At 31.3% G+C, this 14,317-nt stretch overlaps 1 protein-coding gene and 1 long non-coding RNA gene across 3 annotated transcripts; both read right to left on the reverse strand.

The window, feature by feature from the left end:
- Positions 1-229: 229 nt before the first annotated feature.
- On the reverse strand, positions 230-5,831 carry LOC139511437 (cation diffusion facilitator family protein 1-like). Its single transcript, XM_071298192.1, has 5 exons — positions 5,685-5,831; positions 3,870-4,034; positions 1,785-1,949; positions 1,311-1,442; positions 230-272 (listed from the first exon to the last, which is right to left on the reverse strand). Exons 1-5 carry the CDS (start codon positions 5,728-5,730, stop codon positions 268-270), a joined length of 513 nt encoding a protein of 170 aa, XP_071154293.1. The 5' UTR covers positions 5,731-5,831; the 3' UTR covers positions 230-267.
- Positions 5,832-12,230: 6,399 nt separating this feature from the next.
- LOC139511438 (uncharacterized) lies at positions 12,231-13,341 on the reverse strand. Of its 2 annotated transcripts, XR_011662024.1 has the most exons (3): positions 13,146-13,341; positions 12,695-12,784; positions 12,231-12,282 (listed from the first exon to the last, which is right to left on the reverse strand). It is a non-coding gene; the product is annotated as an uncharacterized lncRNA (long non-coding RNA). The 2 variants fall into 2 exon arrangements; XR_011662023.1 differs by having other exon boundaries at positions 12,231-12,784.
- Positions 13,342-14,317: the final 976 nt, after the last annotated feature.

Raw genomic sequence — 14,317 nt, forward strand, 5'->3', positions numbered from 1 at the left:
TGTACTTTCATGAATGATATGTGAAAGCTTCTAATTTCTAAAGGTAAATCAGGTAGAAGTTTATTTCAAGACATAGATTAGCATTAAAGTCAATAGGAGATTATTTACCGAATTTACCCCTTAAATAGACTGATAGAAACTATATCTAATTATATCGGCGAAAGCGGTCTCATATCATACTCTTTACCCAATATAAGCATTACTAATTGGTATAACAAAAATGTCTATCTAGGTTGAGATTGTTTTATTTATTATCAGCGTTCTGTTTCATTCTACAATATAAAAATGAACAATAATCAGTTTCCAGCGTCTACTTCGACAGATTTCATTTATTCATTTTCAAATCTTGAATCAAATCAAAGAACAAATTCCATTATTTGTGACCCTAATTCCTTTTTCTCTTTATTTATCATAGTATGTGTGATATATGTTTATTTTAGTGTAACATTACATACCCTAGTTCATATTGATAAAAGAAACGCAATAATTGAGAACATAGCAGACAGCGATATCTCTCCAGGAAAGATCATTTCTATATTTAGTTTTAAACTGAAAGGGGTCAAATAAATGTCAACATTTTAATTTTGAAATAATGGTGTACAAATGATTAAAGTAGCCTTCAACATAATCATATCAACATAGTATATATATACTCAAAGGAAAAAGCAAAAATATGCAAGAGAAGTAAATTACGCGGAATCACAAAATGGAACTGATTTGTTTACAATCTTAGGCAACAACAGATTAACTGCACGTTAATTTGTGAAAGGTGTCATCTGAATCTCTTATACAACAAAAAGCTGGATTATACGTATTTCACGCAAGTAGTCTCAATGTGAATAAATGTTCATGTCATCTTTAAAAAAAAATACCAGGTACAATAAAATTGAGAATGGAAATGGGGAATGTGCCAAAGAGACAACAACCCGACCATAGAAAAAAACAACAGCAGAAGGTCACCAACAGGTCTTCAATGTAGCGAGAAATTCTCGCACCCAGAGGCGTCCTTCAGCTGGCCCCTAAACAAATATATACTAGTTCAGTGATAATGAACGCCATACTAAATTCCAAACTGTACAATACTTATTACTTTTATTTATAAAGATATTAACAATTCGTTGTTATAAACTAGATACAACTGCAGCTTTTGTGACAACCGCTAAGGTTTTTTTCTTAACTCTTGGTTCGTAATATCAAAACGGATCTTCGAGTTTAGAACATCGTAAACCCCCAATCCCCTTTATGACCAGCTTTATATTTATAATACATGAATAAAAAAGTCATAATACATATGGTTAAAAACTACTAACCTGCTCCATAAGTAACAAAGAGATGTTTTTTTCTTAAAAATTCAAAACAGTAACTTCTACTATGATGGTGAGTAGTAAAACAGTCTTTCCATAATTTGAAGAATCGCTTTCTGCGACACGTCAGTTTATATGCTGTAGTAGAAAACATGTTCTATTAATGCATCGCATGGGATATGATGTTTCCATGATCAAAACAGTCATTTTTTATAATAATTTTACGACGACATGAGTAGTTAAAAAATCCACATCATAACATTAAAAAAAGAACATAGATATAATTCCTCAGTTTGAAATATTTTGAAATATGTGTAAATGAATTAAGATTTGCTATTGGACACTTAACTGAAAATATTTATGCTAAAATATATCTTAAATTTATACATGGTATACATATTACCGTATTTATGCCTAGATTGTTTTCATATTTGTTTAATTGAGTTGATTTTATTTATGTTTACAACGAACTCAATTTACCTTTGCCTCCATACGAAAATCGGTCATATTTTTTGTAATTGCTATAGTCAGAACCTCCGTGTCCATGTCCGTGACTTTTACTATTATCATGTCCGTGACTGTGACCGTGATCATGTCTGTGACTGTGGTATTTGTTGGATCCATAATGTCCACCATGGGCGGGACCTTTATCAATAATTTCAAAATCACATACAAAGGTTGTTATACTGAACTGTGATTTTTCCAAGAAAGGCCAGCATTTTAATTTTGAAATATTTGGTTTACAAATAATGAGAATAGCTCACAACAAAATTATATCTATATAATATATATAATCATGGATAAAAGAACATTTTGCTGAGAAAAAAAAAAATGCACGAATTCAAATTCTGAAACTCATTAATTATTTTTTCACCAAAATCGGTGAATGACGCACTTAACGAAGGGAAAATCAAACAGTCAACGACATTATTAGATTTAGCAGAGCAGGAAGTGATTTAACCATCATACGCAATATTGTTCAATACATCTATCATTAACAGCCCATCTAGTAATAATAGGGTTGGGCTGATAACAGCTTTTACCACGTGATCAATATAATTAAAATATAGATCCTGTGACTTTGCTTTCAATGATAGGAAAAACTTATCTTTCTACAAAAGAAGTTTTGGTATACTCTGGCGAAAGGAAAATTAACAAAATTAACGAACACCGAGGAAAATTCAAAACTGAATAACAAAAATAACGAACTCCGAGCAAACTTCATGAGTAAATAACAAAGATACCGCTCTCCGAGGAAATTTCAAACAAAATCAAAAAAATACTAAAATCCGAGGGAAATTCAACACGGAAAGTCCCTAATCAAATGGCACAATCAAATACTCAAACACATCAAACGAAGAGATAACAACTGTAATATTCCTTACTTAGAACAGGCATTTTGTAATGTAGAAAATGGCGGATTTAACCTGGTTTTAAAACTAGCTAATCCTTGCATAAAATTCCATTATATTAACAACGATGGCGTTTTGCATTTGCAGCGATCTTCATGTCACTTGCGCCGATTTGTACCGATTATCAGGTCGTCTGCATGTTGATATCGTAAAATATCACCTGAAAGTGTACTGGATTACCGGTGAATGTATTTTTTTTATTTATCATTATAACCGCTTTTTTAGCCAATTGTCCAGACTTTTCCTTGCTCGTACCCAAAGTTCTCTCTGTCTTTCAGTCATATAAAGAACCAGCCTAACAGAAAGAAACACTGAGTGCTGTTAGATCAATATGACCAGAGGTTATATACAGGATCTGCATTATAGTCAGATTGCCATGTGATGACATTTGTAATTATGTATTCAGTCATGTGAATGTTATTGCGCAGCACGTTTTTACGGACTATCATAATTGTTTGTTATTCCAGTAATGTGGTTGTAACTATCATTTTGTTTTATATTTAAACTATGTCATACTTTTATTCAAATAACCAAGGTCTTTAATGTGTGTTTTGTTTGAGAGCATATATATGTTTTAGTTTTCTTGACTGTAGACCGTATGCAATCTAAATCGAAAGTTGGAAGTGAAGTTGTATACATATAATTTTTTTTTGAATTTATCTATGAATAAATTCAGAATAACTTAAGCTTAGCTCTAAAGTCATGATATCTTTTGACTTCAATTTCAACAGTAGGATAAAGTACTAATACCACACATTTTTTGTCCAGGTTTTATTATAAAAAAAGTTTTAAATTAAGAAAAATAACATAATAAATCCTACCGTTTTTCTATGTTAGGTTAGTGCACACATTGGCCGACATCAATTCAGCTTACACTAAAACTCTTTTTTCTTAGTATTAGAGTTTGACATGTTTAACCTGCTCTTGTTTGATATATAGCCTTAAAAATCATTTTACTTGAGGATTGCACACTACCACGAAATCATGGAGACACACACACAAACACACACACACACACACACACACACACACACACACATATAGTATATATATTATATATAGTATGTTCTGTCAATGTGAAAGAGATTGGAAACAATAATCTTTAACTAAGTAAAATAAGAATGAATTTGATCATACAATTATTTATACGTACCTATTCCATTGTGAGAAAATCTTCCATGTTTTCTTTTAAATACATGGTACTTTTTTAGGAATGATCCCAATCTAGCAGGATGATGGTGAAATCCCAGGTCAACTACTCCTCGAAGATTAATTACTACAAGATTTTGTACTGGGTAACTGTTGTTAACTTTTTGGCCTATTTGAAAGAAAATATGATAAACACGTTGTTGGTAAAAATTTCAAAGAGATTATTATTCTCTAAATAGAGCTTCATATCTTTAATTGCAGATGAAATTGAATTTCACTTTAATTCTATTTATTAAATTATATGTTTGTAGATAGATGTTTTTGTGTTCTGTTGAATTGTTCCTTTTAAAATTGTTATACGATGATGACTGATGTACCCATATTCTGACTATTCTATTTATTGTGTCTGTTTAGTTAACGCATCAATGTAAATATAACGGAAATTGATGAGACTGTCATCAAGGTGAGAGGGTTAATGCACCATTTTCTACATTTGAAAATGCCTGTACCAAGTCAGGAATATGACAGTTCTTGTCCATTCGTTTTTGATGCGTTTTGCTATTTGATTTTGCCATGTGATTATGGACTTTCCGAATTGATTTTCCTCAGTTCAGTATTTTTGTGATTTTACTTTTTGATACATATATCATTACAAGCGACACATGTGTCTTGATTAACCTTTCTTAGAGTTGGTTTAGTATTCTGAATTCTATGATATTATTTTATCTATTTAAGCAGTTAAAGTTCTGCAATCGAAGCCTATATTCGTGTTTGAAGCATTTGCACTCTAGTATACATGCACGGACATAGGGCATTAATAAATACAATTGAATGTTGGAGTAATTAATCCAAAATATACCCGTCAATTGGAACTTATTGCTTACATTTAGACCAATCATTGAACAATTGAAATCATTTTGAGTTAATGAAAACAACACTATGATTTTCCCCTGATATGTCTTTGTTAAGCAAATTAGCGATTGGTAGGTGACTTAAATTAAATGACATATCTTAATCAACATCTTTTTAATTTAGCAAATTTCCGACGTACAGTTGTAATTATATCTAAACATTTGCATTTTTTTAAGCAACACTTCATTCACTTGGACATTCTCCCAGTTTATAATAAAATCAAACTTTTCAACAGAGTTCAAACCATTGAAAGGGTTGTTCAGAACATTAATATAATTAAAAAGTTCTTCTCTTATATCTGAGTAAATATTACAGTCTAGTGAAAAAATGTTAATCTGTTTCTATAAAATTTTCATAGCCGAAAAGACAAAGTCTATCACACAATGGAGTGGTCGGCTTGCTAACTTCCGGTCTCAACCGCAAACAGCAGTGATCAACATATATGAGTTGCCGCGGATGTTGTATAAATATAGATTCTACAACTGCAACAAGTGTATTACGATATTTCTCCACCCGAAACAGTTAAGTTTTAATATTTAAGGCGCGAGGCTTGCCGAGCTGTTTAAATAATTAAAATTTAACTGTTGAGAGTTGAAAAATATCGTAATACACGAGTCACAGTGGTGGAATCTGTTTCTCTTATGATTTTTATCCTTCCTATGCAAAGTGAGGAAAGTTGTGTACTTTTGATGTGACGTCATCAGGCATGATCGCCATTTTTCATGACGTCACAATAAGAAAATTCAGAAGAAAACAAGAAAATTTAACGTCACAATTAATTTCAACCAATCATTTGCCGAGAACAGATTTTTCACTAGTGAGGAGAAATATTTTTCTCACACCGGTCAGGAAATGTAAAACAAGCACAAAAATTAGAGAATAATATATTATAATAATGGAACATTACCTGAAGCGACAACCACTAGTAACAGAACACATATCCGTTGAGCCATAACACTTGATATGTAAACACGAACTTGCGGTTTTACTTATATTGTAAAGGTAAATAGCCATATGTTACCATGAAGATGCTGTACATTAAGTAAGTGTTGAACAGTTTTGCTGTCCTAACTTACACAATACATTACACGTGATTAATAACTTATAATTTTCGTTCATTCACTTATGCACTCTTTTTCTTTCAGTTCATTAACTTTTCAAAATAGTTGATTTATTCAATGCATTGTATTCTCTGCGTTTTATGATTAAACTTAAGTCCGTAACATAAATGGCCATTGTTGAAGTTTACGGTAGCATCGTTGACAATATTTATTATATTTACACTTGTTGATTAAACAATGTATTATTGTCGTGTTTTTACGTACGAATATGCATTTATGTATTTTGAAGGTTATTATTCATCCAACAATAATAAGCAACGATAAACTCTGTTTATTAAAGTCATATGAAACGAGTAAGTGGTGAAAAATAATGCTTATCCAATTCTTGAACAAATGCATGTATATATCATCAACTTAGTCCTCTGTGCACGATTTTATCATGTTTTACGCAAAATATATCGTATAATCGTCATTTTTTCTCTCTCTCCGTCAGTTATGATTTAATAAATATGGCTGCTCATTAAATGCCGTGTTTGAAGCCGAAGAATACCGATTGTGACCTTGTAGTAAACAAATAACAAAAAGCATGGGTATTGAGTACGTGTTTAACATTTACAATCAGATAATTGTTTATTTTAATGACAGATCCATGCGTATTGCGATCACCGGATTTTTACGAGGAGGGTTACGCTCAGGTCACTATGTATACGGAAAATATGTCGGCGAATTGCTTCCTAAAAGCAAGCTATTAAAACTAAGAAAACTCTTTTTCTAAATGTGGACAAATTAAAGAATTTTCCTCAGAAAAAAGTATATGTTGTATAATGAAAACTATCCATTTAGTAATAAAAAAAAACATATGCATATTTTTTTTTAATTTGAGGTTTCATATGACTTTAATAAAATGGGAAAATATTTCAACTTCCGCGAAAACCAAAGCACATGTCTGATCTGTTAAGATGAACTCCATTCATCTTATATATTCTATTATACTGTCAAAACAACTAAAACTTATGTAATTAATTTGTTAATGAAACTATTTAAGATAATTATATGGATGTAAATCAGCATCTTTCTCATACTTTCAATAGAAAATAATGTTGCCTTTATAAAACAGTACTAAGAGCTAGGAACAGGTTTCTTCTTCTTGATCAAACATATATGTATAACAATCCGTTTATGTTTGTTGGTGATTTGTATTTTTTTCCAGTGTAATGCATGCGTATATGACAATACATTAAAGCTTTTTACTGCATGCTATTATCTGCCTCGTACCACTTTTATTTTGCTATAGTATTATATTGAATCATATAAAAACTCGAATACCCTGTACACAGTATAAAATGTGGCATTTGTTATCAAATAGTCGTTGATATATATTTTTGCGTTTGTTTTTGTAGCAGTTCAGTGTTTCTATTATTCCGTTGTTTTCCTCTTATAGTTGTTTCTTCGGTTTCTGGTTTGTGAACCGGATTTTTTTTCGCTTTATTGATTTAAAACTATTGAACAGCGGTATACTACTGTTGCCTTTATTTATAGATTTGCCTTAAAAGAAAGTTATGCGTTTCCCTAAAGACTGCTCTTACATTAAGCCCCTCCAAACCTCAGAATAAAAGAGAATCAAAGTGTTGTTCCATTGATATGGAGCAACATTCGAGCTGCATTTGCATATGGGGTATTTACTTTCCAGTTCCAGGAATAATTTTAATATCATAATTTCCAAGGAGTATAGACGCGTCTATGAAAAATACTGAATCACACAGTCCTTGATGGTTAATTTCAAATCTTTTTAAAAAAATCACTCTGATTCTAAAAGTAAATTCTCTGAATCAAAGTCCTTGAAGGTAAATTTCGAATCTTTAAAAAAAAAAATACCCTGATTCTAACAGAAAATTCGTTGAACCTAACATAATCAGAATACTTGATTTGTTGATGGCAAACACTTTGTTACGTTTGGGGATATATTGTTTAACGAACAATTAGCATTCTGATAGAAACTAACTTGGTGCCTCCTCTTCACGACTTGTTCCTCTATTAATACGAGGATGATCTCATACAGGTGAACGAAAAAGGAGACATCATTATTATTTTAATTCACGTTCCGTTTAATCAATGATATTATCTCACTTATCAATTCAAAGTCTGAGGCTGTGTGGACATCAAACCTATTTAATAACTTGAATTGAAGGATACAAATAAACTCATCATAGATACAGGAATAAACATTTTGAGTGTTTCATCTACAAAAGACTCATATGTTATATGTAGACATCTAGATTACTTTTATCGCTTGATCTCATTGTCCTAATCTTTACTATTTTTGCATCCATTGGTTTCTAGATTCATATAACAAACCTTGTAATATCAGGTATATCAGTACTAAGGGCGAACCAATATAGTTCTATGAATATGAAGTTACATTTTTTTCAGACAAATATTCTATTGATTATTATGAATACATTTATTGGGACTCTGAAATGATAAAGGGTTGTCAAACCTATGTGCATTACATTCCATTTTGAGGTTCAGTGAGCTATAAATTTAGATCCTCGGGAATGCCTGTATCAAGTCAAGTATATGACAATTGTTTTTCAGTCGTTTTTTTGGTTGATATTGTCAAACGTGTGAATTTTTGGAAGTGTAATTGGTCAAATTGGTTTAATGTTGTGTTTCTGTTGTATCGTAGTTCTCTTATATTTGATACGTTTCCCTCATTTTTAGTTTGTAACCCGGATTTGTTTTTTCTCTATCGATTTATAAATTTGGAACCGCGGTATACTACTGTTGCCTTTATTTATGTACTTCATATTGCTTGAATTTTACCTAGAAGTTCAATTGTTTTATTAATACATGTATTCGAACATTAAAAAAGAACATTTGATTAATGATCTAAGCTTAACTTTGGAAATTTGATTTATTATATACTTTGTTTTAAACATCCTGTCATTATGCTATTGTTCTATTATAATGCCATTATGTTATTGTTCTATTATAATGCCATTATGTTATTGTTCTATTATTCTTTTGAAAATACTTTGTACGACAAAATTATTTGATATATCTTCCTGTGTGACGTTTATATTATGACGTCAACCACGTGACTCTACACTAGAGTTGATGAGAGACTGTTTACTCGCGTGGTGGTATAAACCATATATGGATTTTTGAAAATTCTAAAATAATTTTGGATTATTTTAAATCTCGGTCTTTATCTGAAATTAGTTCTATGAAACATTGGATTTTTCAACCCTGTAAACCACCATTCCCCATGTGAAATTATGATTTTGAAAATACTTGAATGACAAAATTAGTTTATTTCCCCGGGAGACGTTTACATTCTGACATCAAACACGCAACTCTAAACTAGAGTTGATGTGAACCTTGCAATTTGGTCACATGACTTCAAATATTTCAAACCTTTATGGGTTGATTTTAAATACATATATAAGTAAGCAATAAATGCAGTTGTTAAATTTGATAGATGCTTTTTTGTGCTTCTTTGTTAGATATTTTTTGTTTTTATTTTAATTCAGATTGTGACACGGTGATAACTGCTGTACCCGTATTTTTACAATTTTACCTATTCTGTCTGTTTTGTTCACGCATCGTTGTAAATATAATGTAATTTGTTGCGAATGTTATTCAACTGACAGGGTAAGCGCGATAAAACCAGGTTCATATCACCATTTTGTACATATGAAAATGCCTGTACTATGTCAGCAATCTGACAGTTGTCCATTCGTTTGATGTGTTTTATCATTTGATTAGGGAATTTCCGTTTTGAATTTCTACCATGGTTCAGTATTTTTGTGATTTTACTTTTAAATATCAATTGCTGTCATTACATTTGTAACTGGTAGATGTCGATATGCTATAGTTTTTTAAATTCAGGGAATATTTGAGTAATGTACAGTGAACATAAGTTTTTCAAAGTCAAAAACATTTTCCAATTGTAGTGCTATTTGAAATGACCTTGAAAGAATTTTGCTATTATTTATCTTTGTTCGTCATATAGCTCTTTTACTGTTTCGGTATTTACATATCATTTATAATGTAGATTCACATTGTCATTTTCGTTTTTAGAGAGTTTTTGTTCTTTGCATAGTTTCTTAATATTGTATTGTAAATGCATAATTGTTTTTTCATACAGTTTTGCAATTTAGAATTTCGGATAAGATATAAATTTGATGAGAATGTTATTGAATGTGCCACTTAGCCAACCAAGCTTCCCTATATCATCGCTAAACAAAACCTAGCGTTAAGCGTATGAATGAAAATCCAAAAATCAACTTCAGACAAATAACATTTATAGAGTATTATTTTAAATTTTTGTCGAGCCTGCAACTTTAGTTGCGGAAAGCTCGTCATTGGGAAAGTCATCTGATGGCGGCGGCGGCGTTTACTAATGTCTTAAAAGCTTTATATTTTAAAAGGAAGGAGATATGGATGCTTCATACTTTGTATATAGATGCATAATGTTACGAAGTTTCTGACTGTCAAATGTTCATTTTCCTTGACCTCATTTTCATGGTTCAGTAACTACTTGAAAAAAAGTTAAGATTTTTGGTAATGTTAATTTGCCTCTTATTATCGCACCGCTGGTTAATTATCACGTTTTGATTGGTTTAAGGCCGTCACGTGGTGCTCCCCTATGGAGCCGTAGTGGATTAGTAAATTTCATAGGGGGTTCATGATGTCACGTCTACTGTTAATGGTGTCGTCATCTTTTAATAGTGTTTTGTTTTATTGCTTATTTCTCTATAAAACTCAGCAGAAAAAGTTCCGCGTGCGATAAAATTCGTTATATAGTTCACTTTAACCCCCTACGCATCATAGAGGGTGAACAAAATACATAGGAGATTCGGCCCCTACGAATTTTCCTAACCCTATATGGATCCGTAGGGGGGGGGAGGGCAATAGTGAACCATATAACTTATATTATGAGTAACAGGATAACGATATGTGTAGGACTTTTCAACTATATCAGCGGCGATATGGAAATCATTTTGTTGCATTTGAAATTTCTTTATCATTTGTTACATTTTGTTATCAATAAAATAGCTATGATTTTGCTGTAGATGTTTAAAATTAGTGAAGATATTAAATTTCAATTAATTCTTGAATAAATATAGGTTTTAAAAAAAATCCAGATGGATTGTTTATATAAGCGTTCTTGTGTTCTTTATTATGTAAAACCATAATTGAAGAGAAAGATCTTAAAATTGAATATGCAGCTACTAGTTGATAGATTTTTGTTTAAAACGATCATTCGTCTTAAAAGTCTTAACAAATTGTTCAGTCAATCAGATACCTTTGCGACTTCCACTGTCTTATCAGTACTGTTTGGTAGCTTTTCGGACAATTCAGTATGTTGCTGACGTTTACAGGTGGATACAACTTGGATAGACTCATGTCGTTATTGACTGCCAGTGAATTTTTTTAAACAGTACTGATTTTACCACAGTGTTATAAGTCTAAAAATAATGCAATTCAAGATGCAGGTTGCTGGTAATAAAACATAAAATACTTCGTTCAGTTATAAATTGTTTTTTCAACAACATCTATGAAAATTGCTATTCAAACCCGTAACAACTAGTGTCAAAGATGACGATAAACAAAATTTAGAAAAAAAGTAGAATTCATTAAATTTGGTTTTAAGGCCATCAATGGTGGTGAAAGAGGCGCGAATGATACCGGAGGGCTAGTCAAACTAAAAGATCGAAAATAAACTGACAACACCATGGCTGAATTAGAAAAAAAACAACAGACAAATAATAGTACATAAGACACATCATAGAAAACTAAAGACTAAGCAACACGAACCCCCACCAAACACTGAGGTGCCCCGGAAGGGTAAGCAAATCCTGCTCTACATGTGGCACCCGTCGTGTTACTCATGTTATTACAAACTCGGTAAATAGTCTAATGCGGTAGGTTGCATTCGTGAAAAGGGAAGGGGATTGTAGTTACGACGTAAGGAACATATCCGATATCATCTGTGAAACGGTTATTCTATAACGGTCAACCAAACTCGTGATGATGTCCGTAAAGTGTCAGGAGAAACAATACTTGATTACTTAAAACATTACACTACACGTTCTATATACATACATCATAACCGTTACATCAAGGCAGTAAAATTGACCTGTACAATCAGGAATGTAAAATCCAATCGATACTATCGTTCTTGTGCATTGTCTTCGTACAAATATTGTCCCCCTACTCATGCATCGTTAACAAACAACAATTAAGGAGACATATCAAATTCCCTAGCCCATCAATAGGAAGAAGAACTTCAGGTTAATGATGTGAGGAACAAATGACCCAAAACTGAACACTTTATCTTAATGTTGTAGTCTTGTTTCGTGGCAAATGAATACACCAAGACAATATAAAGTTATGGATTCTTTATTTCGTTCTATATTGTAATCCAAAATAAATACCCTGTAATAACAATACATTATATTAATGGATGTAATATAATTAAGTAACTATATAAAAGGTTTAAAACATTATGTTAACAATTATGAACAAGGAAACTGTTTACTTTTCCAAGCATTTAAATAATAAAAGAATACTATATAATTTCATTAAGTCGGAAATAGTGATCTCCAATTCTATTGTCTCATGAATACATCTAAATACCAAATCTAATCATAATGCATATGTCGATGCATTAGTAATACATTATAACAGTAATGAAATGAACTGTTAAATACCAAATTTAAATAAGCATATTTAAAAATAACATATACATGCAAAGCAAGAACATACGTGCAAACAAAGCATAAAGCACTTTCTAAAGCAGACAATACAATAAGCAAAACGCACATAGATTCAACATAACAAAACCTACCTCACAGGTATTTGTGAAGGCTTGAATACAATTAAAGTACGATCACATCAGGTTGATGCCGACATGGTGGGTCATCAATATGGAATATACCTGCAGTACAAATATTAAATTCATAACTAACCTAATCTGCATATCATTTAAGATAGTTATTATCTTTATCAATTTATGACTTTATTTAATATCTGAAATTATTATAAAACATTCATTCCATAAAATTCAATAGTTTAATCCATTTACTGAAATTTAGCTGTTTTATATAATTTACTGTTTTAACCATAAAAGCACAATTATTAAAGAGATTTAAAGTTCTTTTAAGTTTTCTATTATTACACTTACATATCACATCTACACATCATTCAAACATACATTTGTTCATAACATTCGTAAATCATGCATACATATAATTAGAAGGATAGATAATTAATATATTAGTATAAGAAGAATAACTGACCTTATAAATAGGAAAACCAAACTCCAAATAGAATATAATATTACAATTTACTAGACAATGAAAATGGTGTCCATTACACAAAGTGACCATGTAGAAATGTAAAGTTCCCGCCAAAGAATTGACCACTAATCAATACCAATAAAACACAATTGAAACACCTGATAAAAGTCACACCTGAGCGAACCTGAAATATACACTCCGTATAGATTAACCATGCACTAATATAATACTACAGTATTACTTATATATAAAATACATATATCCTAAAATAACACTTTACCACAATGTTACATGGCTGTCGGTAATGCATTCAAAAGCGCACTCAAAATGTATTATGTATAACGAACACACAAAACTGATAATCCGCCATTCTCTTCTTTGGTATACACTATGAAAATATTTATTCTTTCTGAATAAATCTTAATAAAGAACTTCATATATCCTTCTTAATTTCTTTCCGCCTTTATTTCTTTAGTTAAATATGGCCATCAGAAATATTGTGGTGCGGTCGATTCAAACAACGATGTCAATTATATAGATATAGGAAGATGTATGAGTGCCAATGAGAGAACTCTCCAGCCAAAAAAAATAAATTATAAAAGTAAACCATTATAGGTCAAGGTACGGCCTTCAACACTGAGTCTTGGCAAGCCTTGAGCAGCAAGTTATAAAGGGCCCCCGAAACTTCTAGTGTAAAACAATTCAAACGGGAAAACCAACAGTCTAATCTATATGTTGTTCGTAAAAGCTCTAAAGATCTTCTTTATAATTTCAATCAAGTCATTAGTTTTCTATGTTGTCTTCAGTTGACTATTGTTTCTCTTTTGCTCATTTTTCTTTTCTTGCCATGGCATTGTCAAATTATTTGCGATTTATGAGGTTGAATTCCCTATGGTATATTTCGTTTGTCTGTTACACATTTTTTTTGGCAACTGAGTTATAAAGAAAAACGACTGGAATCGATACTACATGTACATTAGTTTTATGAATAGATGCAATTTTGAATTGGTCAATTGTTCTATATGATTTGTCCGAGTCGTTAATAACTAGCGACATTTTGTTCTCTTGTCGTTTGATCAGTCGTTCAATTCGATTGTATCCTTTACGGAGTATGACATTTTTACTGATTTTTCAATGTCGGATGATACATACATGGTAAGAGAACCCTTACT

Source organism: Mytilus edulis, chromosome 2, assembly GCF_963676685.1.
Source record: "Mytilus edulis chromosome 2, xbMytEdul2.2, whole genome shotgun sequence".
NCBI lineage: Eukaryota > Metazoa > Mollusca > Bivalvia > Mytilida > Mytilidae > Mytilus > Mytilus edulis.